The sequence below is a fragment of the Acomys russatus genome, chromosome 7 (assembly GCF_903995435.1).
Source record: "Acomys russatus chromosome 7, mAcoRus1.1, whole genome shotgun sequence".
In the NCBI taxonomy this organism is placed as follows: domain Eukaryota; kingdom Metazoa; phylum Chordata; class Mammalia; order Rodentia; family Muridae; genus Acomys; species Acomys russatus.
Genome location: NC_067143.1, coordinates 9,086,144 through 9,099,906, shown reverse-complemented (window position 1 = coordinate 9,099,906; position 13,763 = coordinate 9,086,144). Strand labels below are relative to the sequence as shown.

Here is a 13,763-nt window from a genome sequence, read left to right as displayed (position 1 = left end):
GAGTAGCACCATCCATGACCTGGGCTCCCAGGCTGATTAAGGAGGAGAAAGGGAGCTGAGTACAAGTGTCTGTCTGTCTGTCTGTCTGTCTGTCTGTCTCTCTCTCTCTCTCTCTCTCTCTTTCTCTCTCTCTCTCCTTCCTGACTGCAGAGGCAAAGTGACCAGATGCATCAAGTACCTGTCCTCACCTTTTGCCTTAGCAAGGAGAAAAGTAGCTCATACAGAAAACTACTGTAATTAGAAAGGAGAGCCCTGGGGTGGTGGTTTTTCTAAGAATACCACATGCTGTTGGGGAGGGGGTGCAGGGCTGAGTTTGAGTCTTCTCAGCACACAGGTGCCAGGCGTCCAGAAGAGAATATCAGCTCCCCTGGGGCTGGGTTACAGGCACTTGGGAGCTGCAAGTCATAGGTACTGGCAATTGAACTCAGGTCCTCTGAAAGAGCAGTGAGCATTCTGAGCCATTTCTCCAGTACGCATAACAGCACTTTTTTAAAACTGGAATTTATTGTGTTGTTTGTTCCTAATGTTGCATAAGGCCTCAGAGTGTTTAAAATATAAAACCTCAAAGCCCTAAGATACCCCATGTCCTATACATTTATTGAACAGACTGTAGAACTGGCCTCCACAGGCTCCTTATGTGAACCACAACAGAAAAGTCTGTATTAAACTACAGTTGAAAATAGGTCTCAAACACAGACGCAGAAAGCCAGACCAGGATGCTGACACAAAGGCCCTGGGATGGTTTCCACCAGAGGACTTAACTGTGATGCTTGCACACCATCTATCATTTGGGTATTACGGCTTTGAAAGGGGGTCGATAATTTTGACAAGACACACCCTCCCCGAGAAGGGAGTGGTCACTGCAACCAATCAGCCTTATTACAACACCGTCTCTGACCTACAATCGTAACACAGTGGCCAGTGTTTGGATCAGCAGCTGTCCTGCATGCAGAAAGCTGATACTGCTCAGCTAGGTGGGAGTGGAGCGGACCCTGCACGCACATCGGACCTGCACACAACCTGCAGCGCCTCCTTGGGGCAAGGGGAAACACACTTGGGAAGAACAGATAAGAATGTGTGTGAGTCTCACTGACATAGCTGCCTAAACACGAGCTCAACACGCACAACAATAGACATGCTGAAGAAGATGGGGGAGGGGGGAGGGGGGAGGGAAAGTGGGGGGGAGGTCCTGAGGCTTCAGCCCTACCCAAGAAAGCTTCAGTCAACTGAGGAATGTGGAGAGCGGGAGAAAGACTCTTCCCCCGGGAAAGAGCACACCAACTGGTTATCCAAAACCAAATGGTCTTCCCTTAAATCATATATACAAGTGACACTATAGAAACAAAGCAGGCTATATTTAAGAATGTGTATGTGTCTGCATGCACACATATGCACGCAATAGCAACTAATAAAAAGAGCCCATAAATTTGGATGAGGAGCAAGGAGGGGCATATGGGAAGAAAGGGGAGGGGGAAGTTACGTAATTATATTATAATCTCAAAAATAAAAGAGCAATGCAAATATATAATATATAAAATGTTTAAAAGATTGTATGTGAGGCCCACAAGAGGTATGGCACCAGGTCTCAGGACTCATGGCCCCTCCTGGGAAATAAACGGGCCCCTCCGTCCCTTGCCTGAGTTGGATGTGATTTTCCTGTAAAATGGACAAACAGAACGAACAACTACAGAAAGGAGAATTTCAGAGAGACATGCTAGAAATTTCTGCTGCCCTGCAAATGGGAGATATGCAAATTTCTATCTGGGTGTTAGTGGCACCTTTTGTCCCCCACCTTTCTGGGAGAGGAGACAGCTTGGGGCAAGTAGCCTAAGTGGCCTGTGTGTCCCCAATTACTATTTGTGTCGATTCATCCACTAATTCCCAACAAGATAGTTTTTTTGTTGGTGGTGGTGGTTTTTTTTTTTTTAGGCAAAATGCCTCAGATAGTCTAGAAAGTAGGGCAGAAACTATCAGCCTCAATGACTCTGCTGAAAGAAATTGAGGTTACAGAACAGCTAGGGGTGGCTCCATGCTTAAGGATAAGGCCTTCTCAGCATCTCCTGCCTCCCAAAAAGTTGGAGAATTCTCAGCCAGGAGAAAGCACTGCACAGCTCACTGATAACAGAACCGACACCCCTGAGGGCTCACACTGTCTTCCGGGAGAGATAATGACACCCCCGAGGTATGCTGGAACCTTAACTCTTTAAGGCTGTATTGGCCCAAGTGGAAACAGTGATTAATTATGCCTGATGAACAGGAAGAGATAGGTCATCCCTCCCAAAAGGTGCTTACTCTGAGAACCACAGGAAGCCACTTGAAGGACAGCTGCCAGACAAGCCTCCCACCACTGGAGGGCCTGGGGCTGGTGGCCACGCCTCTCTGCACCTGTCACAGTCCCCACACCAGAATGATCAGCCGCCTCCGTAATGAACTCCTCCACCCACTAGTGGCCACAAGCTTGCAATACTCTAATCCCTTTGTAGAACCAGGCGCAGTGGAGAGGAAGTTAATACAAATCTAAATGCCCGCTCTGCAAATGCCACCCTGGAAATATAAGTTAGATGTGATGAGATGAAAGCTCCTTACAAACTCAAAAGCACGATGCAAATGTTAGCATCATTTGAGTGCAGCGCAAATATTTATTCCACGCTCCCACCCCCAGCACCACTCCCTGGGGAGAAAACTACAGGTCTGCAGTGCCAACTAAGCAGAAAGAGAACACACTTGACCTGACAATTAGCAAAGTGCTTCGTAAGGACAAGGCTCCCCGGAGTCAAGTCGGAGCTCATTAAGCATTGGCACTCAGTTCCTACAGCACTGCCGTCTGCAGCAGGCACCAGTGCAGCTGCAGGGCTGTGTGCTGCCTAATGAATGCCCTGCTCACACCTAGCAGGTATAACAGCCACAACCCTGACGAACAGAGCAGGTTTAAGAGAGCAAGGAAGGCAAAAGAAAAACCAGAGGAGACGGGAACAGGCTGAAAGCAATTCCTGTCTTAGAAAGGCCAGCTCTAAGCCTGCATTGAGGTTCCCACTGGAGCCTGTCTCGGTCACTCTGGCAAGTGACTAATATACACTTGAGCACCCTACTTCCATCCATCCAAGTTCCTGACACAGGGTAAATTGGGAGTTCGTGAGGCAGGCCAGGAACCTGGCCTGGAATTGCAGGGTGCCGACTGCCCTGTACCTTGGTCAGCCACGTTCTCAATGTTGACTTTGCGTTCGTTGGCCATGAAGCCGATGACGGAGAAGATGACGAACCCAGCAAAGATGCTAGTGGCACTGTTGGTGCAGGTTACGATCAATGTATCCCTGGATGGAAGAGACCAGAGGTTGAGATTAGGTGAGCTCCATGAGCAGGAAGGGATGGAGAAGGACCAACGTGGGCCATGTGCACCCATATGCATGTGTGTGCACCTATGGACACCTCATCCACATACATACATCCAAAGAAAGAAGCAAGCAGTCCTGAGCACAGACGCCCTCCCGTCAACCCAAAAGGCCCCAAAGGACTCAAATGTCACTTTCCTAAACCAATATAATTTCTAACTATATTCTAAATACTCATCTTTATTTCCACAGGTAAATGTGTAGCTCTCACCCTTCATCAAAGACTGTTCTTTTTTTTTTTTTTCAAAAGATGGAGACCATCTGAGAGAGGCACAGCTGATCAAAATGCAGAGGACAATTGACTGTGCCGGTCTCCAACTCCCCAACTGATACATCTACAACACAACCCCTATGGCCAAGACTCAGAGACCATCACAGAAGAAGGGGCAGAAAGATGGTCAGGACCAGAGAACCAGGATGTCCGCTGTGAGATCGTCTCTTCTAGCAACAAAAAGACACAAACTGAAGGGAGGTAGGGGGGAGAAGTTGGCTTGAGAAGAGGGGATGAATGTGATCAAAACACAGTGTCTAACAGTCTCATAGAATTAATAAAAAAAACATTTTATATTATATTATTACAATGGCCCCACCCAGGACCTCTGTGGGAAAGCTCTGGTTCTTTGTGCTTAGAACAGGGTCGTCACTAACTCACGGTGGCTAAATGTTCATGTCTCCCCAAAATTAGTATGATGAAGTGCAAGTCCCCAGCGTGGTCAGATCACAAGGGAAGGCCTTGGAAGAATGGTTTCACCCTGTGAATAGGACGAAGCCTTCATGAAAGAGGCTGTGAGGAGTGCACTTCCCTGATGCCTGCTGGCGTACATCTGAGCTTGGAGGGAGACGGCACCAGACGCTGACTCTTCTAGCACCTTGATCCTGCACTTCCCAGTCTCTATAAATATGAGCAATGCATTTCTGCTGTTTATAAATTACCCTGTGTAAACTATCCTTGTAAACAATAGTCTCAAATGGCTATGATGTCACGATAAGAGATAATCCAGCCATCACGGTAAAAAAAAAAAAGGAGGTAACGGGACCCTGGAGATTTCTGAGGCAGTAACTGAGTATGAGGGACAGAAGGCAATGGGACTCTGAGGTAGCAGCCTGGGGCTAGGGCTCACAGGACTAAGAAGGGCAAGAGAAAAGATGCAGGAAAGCAATAGGGATGCAGATGTGCACCGCGCCTTCATTCTGCAAGCAGCGCTTCTCATCCTGTGGGTCGTGATCCCTTTGGCAAACCTCCATCTCCAAAAAAATATTTACGAGTCATAACAGTAGCAATATTACAGTTATGAAGTAGCGACTAGAATAATGTTTGTAGTTGAGGGTCATCACAATGTGAGGAACTCTATTAAAGGGTCACAGCGTTGGGAAGGGTAAGAACCCCTCTTCTAGGGCCTTCTGCTAGTAACATGGCCAGGGGTTCTCAGCCTGCCCTACACTCAAATGTGAGGTCACAGACAGATGGAGCATTGGGTCTGCATTGAGATCTTAGTCCTCTTCTTCCTCTTCTTCCTCTTCCTCTTCTTCTTCTTCTTCTTCCTGCTCCTCCTCTGCACTCGCTCTCCCCCCCCCCCCCGTAGCAACCACTTGCAATCATGAGTGAAAGCATGTTTCCTATGGTAGCTTCTATGATCCAATTACTCATCCAAGCATGGCCCTACGACCACCGTACCTAGCTGCTAGCATGCTTCATGTATAACCTAAAACGACCCTGAGCAATTCACCACTCTGACTGTAGTGGTGGCAATGACTTCGCTTCTCTCTTTTCAGGGGCTGTGACCACAGAACAAGGTGATGTCTGCAGCTCGCTCAGCCTGGCACGAAGCAAGTACGAAGAAACATCTGCCCTGCAAATCCCTGTGGCCCCCTAAAGGACAAACTGAGTCAAGGGAGGGCCATGGACTAGTTGGTAGTGGAACAGGATTTGCGTCAGCTTTCCAGCTCTCAGCCTAGGTCCTTGCTGCCACGCCATGTAGCCTCATTTCCTGTGAGGCACACAGCAGTTCTTTTTCCTTGGATGGTGTCCAGATCCGTTGGCCTCGGCAGCTGTTGAGCAGTGTGGCCAAAACCGTTCAAATGCCTGAGTCTGTCACTTGTCCTTCAGGGACATTATGGGCTGGACACGGCATCCTGCTTCTGGCACCTTGTTCTTCAATGGTGACAGTGACTGCTGTCACTTACTGAGGACCTACTGTGTGCAAAATGTCCCTCTGGTAACAGCACACATCACCTCCTACCCACAAAGCAGTGCCCTCTGTGCTCTATGGATGAGAAAGACCACAAGGGTCACATCTTGCCTGTACCATGCATTTGTAGCACATGGAAATCTATCCTCAAACGTCCCCTCAAAGGTCCACACTGTCCCTTCCTTTGCACCATGCTCTTTCCCCCATGAAACACCCTGAAAAGTATTTATCAAGTGACCGGTGACCCTATTATACACATGACTACTCATGACTGTATACATGGACTTCCACAGGACCCAGGCTGCCACGGTGACCCTCTCCTGGGACACACTGCATTCTGTAGTCAGCCACTGAGCCCCTACTCAGGGCCCTGGTCAGTGGGGTCAGCTGAAATGAAGGAGTTAGTGAGCAGGCCTTGGCCAGAGGCTCCTCCTGAGCCCAGGGTGAATCTACAGCTCTGCCTTGGGTGCGTGTCTGGGCTTCGTTTTGCTCAGCTAGCTGGCCTGCGCCCTCTGGATCGCATGTCTGCACGTACCTGTAGCAGTTGTTGTGGAATTTGTTGTAAGAAGAAAGAGTGATGAGCCCTCCCCAGGCTGCAGACAGGGAGAAGAAAATCTGGGTGGCAGCATCCTTCCATACCTGGAAATGGAAGAGGAGAGTCAGGTCACCAAAAGAGCCCAGCCTCCAGTGACATGCTTGATGCCATGTCACCTTCCCAAGTAAAATGGAGGTGACTGGGGACAAGAGAACTGTGAGCACAGGAGTTGAAGCTGTGCCTCGGCTTGTGCCTGAAGGCAAAGCGGGCACCAGCTGGGAGAGTGTAACTCTGTGTAGTCAAAGTAAGGGCTGGGATAGTGTGTGAGCAGGGTCACTGAGCAGACAAAAAGAATGGGAGTCTGGTCTCTCTTTCTGCCATGTTGGTGCAGGTCCAGGTTGTATGTCCCACCGCATCACAGCAGACAGAATAGGACAGCTATCTTACAAAGTACCTACCCATGCAAAGAACAATCTGTGACAAGGGGGAAAAAAAGCCATGGATACAAAATAAAGGTCCATTTTAATTTACAGTCCTATGTATTGTGACAACTGCCACTCACTCAAAACCTGAAATTCCATAGTCTCTACTCTTAGCATATGGCAACAAAGTGGACAGACTTCATGGGGCCACCTCCCTCCTAAGCTTAGCTCTAGAGGGTGATTCTTGCTGCTCATAAAATTCCAGGTCACACAAGCCTTTGCTCATATATATACACACAGACAGACAGACACACACACACACACACACACACACACACACACTCAAGCCCACGCTGGAGAGCAGGATGCAAACATAATCTAATAAGGCAAAATTTCAAGTCAGAATCCACCCAGCACCCATTCCTGTCTGCTCGGAAACAACATTTTGGTCGAAAATCAGTCACAAGTCCAGCTTCTCCAACAGGGAAGCTCAGGTGGGGAAGACCACCGAGTCACTTAAACTCTGGCCAATAGTGTGAAAGCAAATTACTACGTGGAACCTCTGCAGTCTCTCCCTCTCTCTGCTCCCACGCCTATGAGCCTGGGATGATAATGTGATGATAGTGGGTGCACCAGCAGTTCTAGGTAGTCTAGTCACTAAAGATTGTGAGGAGGAAAGACCAGACCCTCGATCCCTCGTGATGTCACAGAGGGTTGAACTGGCCCTTGGCCAGCTACTGCAAAAGTGACATCAACTAATATGTTGTTTATGTGACCGTGATCTGGAAACTTTGTGGTACAGTGCAGCCAAACTCAATCTTTGCCATGAGTTTTTAGTGTATGCCGGGAAAAGCGGAGTTTTCACTGAGGTGAGAAAAATCCACCTGTAGTTACACAATCACCCTTCATAGGGAGGAGTGTGTGTGAGGGTAAATTTTTTTAGAGTGTGATGCGCATACATCCAACACACAGAGAAAATTCAAGTATGTGCTGGCCCCACATCTGTGTGCAGAGAGTATTCAAATGTGTCTGGGGACCCACATCCGTGTTCAGAAAGAATCCAAAAGTGTCTGGGGCCTTTCAGATCAAAGAGATGCTTGTTATCTGATGTTCCAGCCCACAAAGCCCAAAAGTTAGTGGCGTGAGATAACCCAAAGCTATCAAAGGACCCCCTGCCTTCATTAGGGCCTACACCGCAACTGCAACCAGAAAGTCACTGCTTCAGAATCTGAAAGCCCTCAGCTGCCTGATCACCAAGGTCTCCCTCGCAGACCTGAAGAGGGAGGCCTGGGGATCCCCAGGGGAGAGGGAAGACTAGCCCTTTCTGCTTCACATCCAGATGTGTGGCCTGCCCTGAGAACGCCGCCCACCATGGCCACCACTTCCGGCCCACCATCGCCACCACTTCCGGTCCACTGCCTAGAGTAATGAGCCCACCGTGGCGTCGGTGAGTTTCTCCCACTTCGGTGTGATGAAGTACCAGATGCCGGCTCCAGCTCCAGGCAGGGTGACTCCTCGAATGAGGAGGATGACCAGCACGACGTACGGGAACGTGGCTGTGAAGTACACCACCTGCAAGAGCAGTGGGAAGGAGAGACGTGTGTGCAGGCATCGCTGAGGACACCACTGAGGTGAGGTGACCGGGGACCTGCCACCTGGGCACACATGCCCAACAACACGGAGGGCTCCCGAAGCCCTGACAGCACTGGACAGGATGAGTGTCTCCTTAAATTCCCACCTTGGGCCTTTTCCCACCTCACCCTGTTCATGCCCCACCCCACACCCACCCCACACCCCACTCCACCCCACCCCACCCACCCCCCATGTGTAGATGACCCACTCGCTTTGTTCCTGGTGAGCTGAGAGGGTAACATTTGGCTTACACCTCAGCTGTGAGCGAGGAGCAGGCAGGAGGCTTTCTGCATGCTGTCTGCCTGGGTCAGGTGGCCTTCAGCATGCACCTGTTTCATACCAGAACTAACTGTGAGCAGTAATGAATCATGCTTGGCGCGGGGGATGCGGGGGGGGGGGGGACGATGACTGGCTGGCCTGGCCCTTGCAGGCACCCTCCACCTCGCAGCCCCACACAGACAGCTAATTAGGTTAGCTTTGCTGTGCTGCTCGAACTTAGCAGCTCCAGAGGCCAGGCTGTCCGCCTGTGACCTTCAGGCCCTTCAGGCTGCCTACTGATCACCTGTGGAGTTCTACCAGCTCAAAGGCCATGTCTTTCAAGGGCCAACTTTCAGGTCGTGGATGCTTGCACTAGAGGAACTGAGCTCCTGCCTCGGCAGGGAAAGAGGCATCTCTGTTGGACAGGGCAGTGCTTGTGGAATCTCCAGTATAAAGGGGCGGGTCACAAGCGACCAACTCATTCTCTGCCTCTCAGATAACTATCTTTGAATTATACCAGCACAACCCAGGGCAGGATAGGAAACTGCAGTTCATTATTTCTGCAGTTCATCATTTGGGCATGGAACAAAAGCCTTCATTTGATATTTGATTAGAAACCTTCCTCGGTGAAACAGGATCGGCGTGGCAGTTGTCAATGTTCCAGACTGCTTTAAACTTTCTGTTCCCCGAAGGCTACAAAATCCAGCCCCAAGGATTACATTCTAGTCACCTGAAAGAGCTGGCTGTAGTGCCACTCCAACAAAAACACAGATGGGCAGAGCTTAAAAGAATCTCAGAGGCCAGGTGTGCTGGCGCACACTCATAGGCAGGACTTAGGAGGTAGAGATAGGCAGGGCTCCGTGAGTTCAAGGCTCACCTGGTCTATATAGGAAGTTCCAGGGTGATCAGGACTGCACAGTGCTGCCCTGACTCAGAAAACAAGCAAGCAAGCAACCTTGCAGAATATTTGTTTTAGTTGGTCCTGGACTTTGCAAACAAGTACAATAGGCCCTGATGCACCCTGGGACTTTCCAAAGTCACAATGATAAATAGAGCTGAGACAGCCTAGGAGACCTGGCGAATGGGGGCTCACGGTTCTCCTTTCCTTACAGCGAAAGAAAGCGGAAGCCATGTGGATTCCAAGCTTTGCAGTGAGCTAGCCTCATGTTCAAATGCCCCTGATGCCGCTTTCAAGCTGGGTGACAGCAGCAGCCCGGCCCCCGTCTGTAGATGCCGATCAGTGGGCCCACACAGCAAGGTGCTGGGAAACTTGCATGCAGGCGGAGCAGCCAGCGGTGGCCCATGCAGAGCTCTCCACATGATGCCTACTCCTCCTGCATCCCCAGTGAGGCCACTGCTGCTGAGATGCCAATGGGGATCAGGCTTTTAGAACAAAATGGAAAAAAAAAAAAAATTAGCACTCTTGAAGACCTGCCATGTGCCTTGTATTTTGTGTGGATTCTTATCCCCTTGTGGCATTCCTACAGGGTATGGGCTGCCATCCCCAAGTTAGGGGATTGAGGGTTAAGAAACAGGTTCCCAAGGTATGGACTTACAGAGCTAGGCAGTGATGGCCTGTGGGACTGTGGCTGAGCAGATGCTTGGCTGGCTGTGCTAAGCATGCTTAGAAGATGCTATAAGCTCAGGTCCAAGCCATGGAAGGCAAGGATATCAGGAAGCCACGGGCCACCCTGGACATGGCTGGGTGGTCCCACATTGCTCATCCTGAGCCAGTGTGGTCCTCAGGCCTCAATCCCAGTTCCCATTTTAGAGATCAGAAAACTTATCTTAAAGAACATACCCCCCCCACACACACACACACACAGTTCCTTCGGCAAGTGCTCAGACAGAACAATATTCGAACTAGAGGGCTTTAAACACCCCCCCCCCAGGCCAACATTTTCCACCTTCAAGCTGACAAAATAGAAGTCCTCTGAAATAACTAAGATGAGAGCTTTTGTTGGAGGAGGGAGAAAAAGCAAAAGTTAAGAGTAAACCAGAAAATGCTGCCAAGTTTCATGTCTCCTGTAGAGGCACTCTTACACAACAAACAGCGTGGGAGGCCCCCAGGGGTTTGGGAAGAATGACCTTGTCAAAAAAAAAAAAAAAAAAAAAAAAGGCAAAAGTGGAGGAGGGGAAAGGGGAAGAAAGCTCAGAGAGAGTCAAGTTCTTACTTTTCCTGATGTCTTAATTCCTTTTGACAGGGAAGCGTACACAATCACCCACGCCAGGAAGAGGCAGAAAGCCAAGGGCCACCGGATCTCTCCTGGATATTCAATCCCTGCAGAGATCTTCAGTACAAAGTACCTAAGAACCAGACAGTGATGGAAGAAAAGGGGAGGGAGGGAGGGAGGGAGGGAGGGAGGGAAGAGCAAACAGAAGGTAAAGATCCGCAAGCTTCAGCCTGCCATCGGAGCCAGGAACTTTAAACACACCCGACCCCTTCAGCATCTGAGCTCAGAACCTCATCAGACCCCTTCAGCATCTGAGCTCAGAACCTCATCAGCCGGCTCCAGGGATTGGTACCCTGGCTCTTGCCCACAGCTGTCTATGGAGCACTCGCCATTCTCTTTAACTGGGAGCTGGGAGACCATGTGTGACCAGCCAATTGATTTTTTTTGCAAGGCAGTTGGCACCATCATCTGGAGTTGCCACCCAGAAAAGCACAACAGAGGGGTGTGGGGTGTGGCTGCGTTGGTAGCATGCTGGAAGCCCTGGGGTTTGACCCTGCACTCAGGAGGTGGAGGCAGGAGCATGAGGAATGTAAGGTCATCCTCGGCCATATAGTAAGTTCAAGGCCAGCCTGAGCTCTATGAGACCCTCTCTCAAGAAACAAAATTAAGTAAACAAAACTGAAAGATGCACAATATAAGTTCTGCAGTGGGCTCTGGGGAGATTGCTCAGCGGTTAAGAGTGCTGACTCCACTGTCCGAAGGACAGGGGTTTGGATCCTAGCACCCATGTGAGGAGTTCAGAACCCACAAACTCCAGCTCTGAGGGATCTAATGCCCCCCTCCTAGCCTCTCTCCAAGTATCTATAGCCACATATGCAAGTACACACTGTAGAGTGCTTGCCTGGTATACATGCAATTCTGGGTTTTTTTCTCCAGCACTGCATGAGCAGGACACGATGGTGCAGACGTAGTCCCAGCACTTGGGAGATGCGGGCAGGAGGATTTAGAGTGCAAGGCTATCCTCGGTGGACTACATAGAGAGCACAAGACTGGACTATGTGAGGAACCAGCAGCACTGACTCATAACACCTCAAAATTGATCAGAAGGAGCTGAGCACCCCAAAGGCACCCCTTCATTTTGCCATTCTCCACCGTCATGGTATTCTGTTCATTTACAGTCCTGCCCACACGACAGTGCATATGAGCACAGGAGCTCAGCTTGACCAGCTGGCATGGTATTCCCCTCCATGAAGTGTCTACACCACCCGCCTCCACAAACATTTCGACAAGTCCACTTCCCATCTAAAGGTCGTCTAGTAACCCTGAACCCCATTTTCAGCATTCAGCAACACACAGGACAAAACTCAGCAAGGCGTGGGGTCCCTGCGCCTGTGATCCTAGCCCCAGAAAGACTAAGGCAAGGGAATTCTTGTGAGTTCAAAGTCAGCCTGGACCACAGGGTGAGTCCAAGCCAGCCAGGGCTACAGAGGGAGCGCATTTCTGGAAAGTAGGGGAGTAAGAAAAACAAGACAGAAGGAAAGAAAGGAAGGGGAAGGAAGTTAAAAAAGGGGGGGGGGGGGCTGAGGGATAGGGAGACGAAAAGAAGGAAGGAGTGAAGGAGGGAAGGAAGGAAGGAAAGAAAGGAGGGAGGGAGGGAGGGAGACTGTTTCTTCATTTAAACTAAGTGCCTGGGCCTGACTGTTTTCTCACTTTTGTCTTCTCTTCCCTGAGGTCAAGTGCAGGTGCACAGAATGGCCTGGCTGGCAGATGCCTCCTTGGATCGCATGCTGATTGCCGGCTGCAGTACCTACCTTATTCTTACCTGCCTATTTGGTCATCCCTCATTTCCAGGCCCACAGCGTACAGCAAATGGCTTTTGGGAGGCCAACCAGACACAATCTTCCTCTCTGATCATCAGCATCAGCAAGGAGAAATACAGAGGGAGGCCACCCGCCCCTCCCGCCTCACAGCTCTGGTCTGCAAACCGTCCTCTGGGCTTACTTGAAGTACTCTTCGCTCCCGCTGACAAAGGTCTTATTGGCCTGGCTGGTGAAGTTAACCATTGTCAAGTTCGGATAGGCAGTCATGCAGAAAGTAGAGTTCTTGATCTGTATCTTGGGATGGTCGGTGATAACACAGGAATCTGTTCAGGAGAGGACGGAGTCAAAACAATGAGGCATGTGTGGAGAATAGACAGGGATCTCGCTCTGCCTTTGGAGGCCAAAAGCACTAAGCAGTGGGGCAAGGTCAGCAGAGCGTCTATCTCACTCTGCATCTCCCAGCCCTGCAATACCTTATAATAACAAAAACCTACATTTAACTGGCACTTGGATCTATAAAATATAAAAATGGTGCCTTTAAACTCAGCACTCAGGAGGCAGAGGCAGGAGGATCTCTGCTAGCCCGGTTAGCCTGGTCTATACAATAAGTTCTAGGCCATGCAGGGCAATACAGTAAGACCCTATCTCCAAAAGAAAATAATTAATTAACTAAATTTTAAGTAAAGAAATGGGCATTAAGCCAGGTATGGTGGTGCATGCCTGTAATCCCAGCACTCTGGGAGGCAAAGGCAGGTGGATCTCTGTGAGTTTGAGGCCAGCCTGGTCTATAAAGTGAGTTCAGGGCAGCCAAGGCTACACAGAGAAACCCTGTCTCAAAAAAAAAAAACAAAAACAAAAACAAAAAACAAAAAACAAAAAGAAAAAAGAATAGGAAAAAGAAAAGCCATTAAAAAAGGTTACTCACTAGGTAATGAAAAGGAGATCCAGAGCCTTAGGACCCTGCAGAAGATGTGTGACTTACACAAATCAAGTTAAGCAGAGGTGAACTGGTCAGACGCAGAAGGCTGCATAGCAAGTGTTCACTCTGGCCAGGGCAGGAGGACTAGCCTGTAATCCTAGTATGTGCCTCATGGAGGGAGGAGGATCAGGGGCCTGGGATACAGCACAGTTGGTCGATTGCCAAGCAGGCAGGGAACCCCAGGTTCAGTTCCCAGCACCTTATAAAACAAGGTGCGGGTAGCTCCCATCTGCAGTCCCAACACAGAGGCTTAAGGTCATACTGGGCTCCAGAGCAACTTTTAGGACACCCTGGACTAGAGTCTGTGCCAAACAAAATACAATTCCTAAGATCAGCTTCGAAGCACCGCCTAGTACTACAGACAA

At 49.7% G+C, this 13,763-nt stretch overlaps 1 protein-coding gene across 1 annotated transcript in view; it reads right to left on the bottom strand.

Annotated features, from left to right (window-relative positions):
• Slc6a5 (solute carrier family 6 member 5) overlaps nt 1-13,763 on the bottom strand; it is a 42,862-nt gene that overhangs the window by 14,925 nt on the left and 14,174 nt on the right. The window contains exons 5-9 of the mRNA XM_051148616.1: nt 12,601-12,742; nt 10,600-10,732; nt 7,973-8,107; nt 6,114-6,217; nt 3,187-3,311 (exon numbers count right to left, since the gene is read on the bottom strand). Of these exons, the coding sequence (XP_051004573.1) occupies nt 3,187-3,311; nt 6,114-6,217; nt 7,973-8,107; nt 10,600-10,732; nt 12,601-12,742 (639 nt within the window). The remainder of the gene's footprint in view (nt 1-3,186; nt 3,312-6,113; nt 6,218-7,972; nt 8,108-10,599; nt 10,733-12,600; nt 12,743-13,763) is intronic.